This window comes from Echinops telfairi, unplaced genomic scaffold (assembly GCF_000313985.2).
Source record: "Echinops telfairi isolate 266 unplaced genomic scaffold, ASM31398v2 ScPeMD7_7468;HRSCAF=8506_0, whole genome shotgun sequence".
Lineage (NCBI taxonomy): Eukaryota > Metazoa > Chordata > Mammalia > Afrosoricida > Tenrecidae > Echinops > Echinops telfairi.
This window is the reverse complement of record NW_022111369.1, coordinates 42,270,386-42,275,480: the sequence shown is the minus strand read 5'-3', so window position 1 is coordinate 42,275,480 and position 5,095 is coordinate 42,270,386. Positions and strand designations below refer to the sequence as shown.

Here is a 5,095-nt window from a genome sequence, read left to right as displayed (position 1 = left end):
CCGCATCTATCCCTGGGGACTTCATTGCTCTGCTCCCCCCGCTGCTCTGCTGCATACCCCTAGAGGCTGGCTTCAGCATAGTGAACTCATGGCTGGCACAATTCCCTCCGTGTAATGACCGTCTACTTTACAAAGCATGATGTCCCTTTCCAGGTACTGGTCCTTCCTAATAACACCAAAAGGTCTGTGAGGCAGTCTCTCCATCCTATCCTCTAAGGAGCATTTGGCTGTTACTTCCTCCAAGACTATTTATTTGAGGTGTGTTACAGCCCTGGATTTTTATAAGCTCCTCAGTTAAGAAATGTAAACCTTTTAGAAACACTCCTTGCATTTTTATTCTGAGGAGCAACCGCCTCCCCAGCCTTCATACACATGCACAAATCTGATACAAAATTTTTAGTACAATTTGGCAACCTCAATAGTAACAAGAGAACAGCTAAGGAGCTAGTACAGGTGGCGCTCAGACGTGGGCTCTTAGTCACATTGCTCAGGCTTCTCTGGGACTTCTTTTGGCTTCAAAGCTCAGTTTTCTCACCTGTTGTTGGGTGTCATTGAGTTGATTCCAACTCAGCAACCCTGTATGATAGAGTAGGATGACTCCCACAGGGTTTCCAAGGTTGTCATCTTTATGGAAGGGGGCCTAATAAATGCTTAGTGGTCAAGCCACTAAGCTCTCAGCAGGAGAGGTGATCTAGCAATCTGACCCTGTGAACATTCAGAGTAGGAAAATCTATGGGGCAACTCTACTCTGACCTCTCAATCCTTGGCTCACAGTTACAACAGCAATCGGATGGGAGCAGTTTGTCAGGCCTCTGTCCCCTGGTAGCCTCTGGTGGGTTCAAACCACTGAACTTTCAGATCGCAGCTGAGTTCCTGACCACTGCACCACCAAGGCGCCTTTCTCATCTCTAATGGGAAATGATGTGCTTAGTTCATATGGTTGCGTGGACGATGGAAGGACACAATGTGTGGGAAGGACTTAATAACTGAGAAATAACAGTAACCATCATTTTATTTGGAGTGCCACAATTGTTCATTGCCTTTTTCCCTGTATTTTCTCATTTAACCTCAGAGACACAAACGGTAAAGTAATTGACTCATGGTTCCACAGTGAGCCGAAGTCTCTCGTATTTCTTCGTTCTTGTCTATTAGACTGTTTCTGCTAGCCTGGCTTCAGTTTTTCTTTTATAACATCGTGTCTTTGTTCTTTTATTTTCAAGTTTTGTAATGTTCATGGTGATCACTGTCTTAGTCAACCATTAATCTGGTTCATAATGAACTCATGTAAGATGACAAGCTTCATTTCATAAATGGAATCCACTTATAAGATTGTTGCTTTCCTAAGGTATTTTTCTTTCTTCAGAGTACTTGTACAATAAGCCAGAATTCCCCAGGGGATGTTATTACTGTGATTGCTTGCCATTGAACATTTTATTGAAGCCAGTTGTGACATGTTAATGGAAAGGATTCCAGTCATAAAACTGAGATGCTTGACTGATATAAAATGTCGTTAAAGAAGTTGTGCCTTTTTGTCTGAAAATAAATCCTTAGGCAGATATCTCTAAAGTAGAGGGTTTTGTTTGTTTGTTTTCCTACGACACAATCTTTAAGTCAGTTTTAATTAGTAGAAGAGCCCCCTTTTCTTTTTCTTCCCAAACTTTAAGACCTCTAAAAACTATGGATCTAGTCTTGTTTTTGCATGCAGTCTCCCTAAGAGATCAGAGCCTCTGGCCTAGGCAGGCCTTTGACCAAATGATTGAACAGATTAGTTTTAAAGCCCTGTAGCGTCTCTATCTGTATTAGGGTGCCTCAGCTGTGTGGTATTGTTTATTTGGGATTTTCAAACTGACTCCCCAAATCTATTTATAAGTGATTGTGATCTAGGGTATTTCAAGTAGGACCCTCTGAATGACTCTTCTATCTCAGACCTGAGGTTTAGACCATCTGATTATTTGAATTCAAGAATGGAGATTAAGGGTGACCTCCTACTGAGCAGATTAACTGCATTCTGTTTATTGTGTAAAGAGTTCTGGTGGCACAGTGGTTATGCATTGGGCAGTTAACCCCAAGGTTAGCAGTTCGAAACAGCTAGAGGCTATGTGGAAAAAAAGATGACGTTTTCTACTCCCATAAAGAGTTACAGTGTCAGAAACCCACAGGGAGTAAGTCTGCTTTGTGCTGTAGGGCTGCTACAAGTCAGAATCAACTTGATAGCAGAATTTGAGTTTGAAGTTTATTGTTTAGGCTGCCCAGCTGTATTGTGTCCCATTTGGTAGTATAAGAAAATTATATGTGTTTTTAAATCTGATTCAAGGTAACAAACATTTTTAGGTGCCTCCTATATGAAAATCATTTATGTTAGAATCTGTGAATATGTGAGAAGCTGGGGAAGATATGGACATATAAACACTTCTCTATAGATGAGAGTCTGTTATTAATGCTATCATACAGATAAAAGCCATTACCATGGAAGTATGGAGATGGAAAGGAAGATTTAGATTTTCATTTTGGTTTCTTAAAAAAGAAATATAATGTGCTTTGTTTTTCCCTATGGTTCTTTTCTTTTTTTTAAACTTTAATTTGTAATTTGGGTGAAAATTTGCAGAGCAAAATGGATTTTCATTCAGCAGTTCATATGCATCTGGTTTGTGACATTGCTTCTACTCCGCACACTGACACTCTTTCCACTCCCTTCCTTCTCCTTCCATAGCCCCTACTGCTTTGGACCTTTACCTCTGGGCAAATGCTGCCCTTTGATCTATAGTGTGCTTTAAATGATAGTCAGTGAATAGTTTTGGAATAATGAGAGGGCATATGGTAAGAATTACTCCTTAAAAATAAAATGTTCAGTTCTTAAAAAACATTTTGTTTTGCAGGGTTGGGGCCTGGGGAAGTGGGGCGTGAAATGTGTGCAGCAAAATATTTGCTGGTTCAACAATTTATGCATAGTGTAGTGTTAGATTTACAGAATATGCAATAGATAGAACATGACTTTTTTTTTTCTCTTTTCTCTTTTTCATAATTTTATTTCCCCTGATATGTATTTAGAAAAAAGTGGAGCCATTTGCCAGTGTTGTTAGTCTTCCGTTCCCATTCATATCAGAAATCAATAAAGTTGCTGTATTCACTGGGGTGAGTAAACTTTGCCAATTTTTTATATTCTCTCTTTTTTTAGCCTATCACCTTAATCAGGGATTAAGATTGCTGAATAAATAGAATGAGCGAAAAACCTTAGCTAAACTCATTTTGTTATTAATTCATATTGTTTCTCACAAGAAACCGAAGTGTCGGATTTCTCCCCCTCCCTCTCTTCGTAGACAGCAGACTAGGGCTGTTTGACAGCAATGGGCCTCCTGAGTGTTGTGGAGACAATGAAGTTGACCTTTTTGAGAATGTCTGTTCTTGGAAAATAAACAGTAATATAATCCTTTGTGAAATGTCAATAATTTACTTGTAAAGTATTTATAAATTTGTTTTGTAAAGTAGCTTAATTCTTCTCCATCTAAAGCTCAAACTTGAGGCGTTTTAAGGCTTTGCTTCACTCTCAAAGAGTAAACTCCTTTATTTCCCGGAGTAATGGGGTGTCTGGTTGATAAACAGCCACAAAACTTAGTCAGAATGGGGTGTTAGGTTTTCACTGTAAAACTTAGTCAGAATTGGGTGTTGAGTTTGCACTGTGAAATGAAGTGGGACAAATAGAACACACAAAAAGGAACTAATCAGTATTGTTGTTACTCCTTTAGAGTTTTTCAGACACTTGACTAAATTTAAGTGTTATCATTTATTGTTAAATGACCCCACCCTACCCCCACGTCCCCACCTTCTCTGTTGGTTTGGTCAAATGTCTTTTTGAAGGAGCTTGAAAAAAATTGTGGGAAAATTCCATTATCTTTTAAATCAGTTTTTCTATGAACCTTGTGAAGCCCCATCCTCTTTAACTTAACAAACGAAATGTATTTCGATTTTGCTTTGGAAGGTGACGCGTTGATCAACCACTGGCGATGTAGGCTGATCCACTTAGTAGGTTCCTACTGAGCCATGTTGATGCATCCTCCCTCGTGCCAGTCAAGAAACCATTCAGTCACTTTATGAGCAAAAGGTGTTTGTACTCTTTCTGATTCATTTAGTTGGAAATTGATGCATTTTTATTAAAAGTAAAAACCCACAATTTAAATTTTGAACTGGGATATTATTTTTGACAAAATTCTTGAAAGCTACCTGACGAGGGTTTTTTTTTTGGTGTTTTTTGTTTTTAACATTATTTCAAACTGTTGTATTTTGGTAGAATGCATCAGAGATGAAAATAGCAGAAGAAAATGGAGCTGCATTTGCAGGAGGAACTAACCTGGTTCAGCAGGTACAGCATTGTTTCCATGTTCATTACTTCTAGAAATTGTTTCTGTAATATTTACGATCCATTTATTTATGACATGTAACTTAACCACTATGCTCATGGAACAGGGGCATGTTTTCGATCCTTTCAGTCTTAAAATCAATGTAAGAAACAACTTAGCAATGCAGGACAATCTGGTATCAACCATGCTTGAGATCCATTGAGATTTCCCATTTCTTGCTTCTTTGTGTCCATGAGAATATTGAGGGTAGATTGGAGACGACACCATGACATTGTGGCTTTGAAACCCAAATTTAAATTGAATCCAAAACACACGATGTCTTTATGTTTTAAAGATCATATAGTAGTTTTGCTTTTTAGAGTGAGAAGTGTGATTTACTTGTTTCTAAACTCTGACCTCTGTAATAGGGCACTTTTGATTACTGTAAGCTTTTTCCTCTAGCCAACTCAGAGTGGCACAGGTTTAGTATTATATAGCCTGCGTTCAGAAGACAACAGAACTGGTGGATCCTCCTTGAAAACAAGCAACTTGATTTCCCCCCCTAAATAAGTGGGAGAAAGAGGCATGTATGGTGAAAATTTGGGAATGATTTCTGAAAATATATAAAATTATAACATTCTCCAAAATCTCCTCTTCTAAATATAATCACTTAGATAATGGAATACATCTGTCTACATAGTTAGGTGCTATAGTGGTGTCGTGGTTAATTAAGCCCTTAGCTGCTAACTAGACGTCAGCAG

At 38.5% G+C, this 5,095-nt stretch overlaps 1 protein-coding gene across 1 annotated transcript in view; it reads left to right on the top strand.

Moving 5' to 3' along the window:
* The window catches only part of MRPL1 (mitochondrial ribosomal protein L1), a 75,988-nt gene that overhangs the window by 30,314 nt on the left and 40,579 nt on the right, over positions 1-5,095 (top strand). The window contains exons 4-5 of the mRNA XM_004703395.3: positions 3,049-3,132; positions 4,286-4,357. Coding sequence (XP_004703452.2) covers positions 3,049-3,132; positions 4,286-4,357 — 156 coding nt within the window. The remainder of the gene's footprint in view (positions 1-3,048; positions 3,133-4,285; positions 4,358-5,095) is intronic.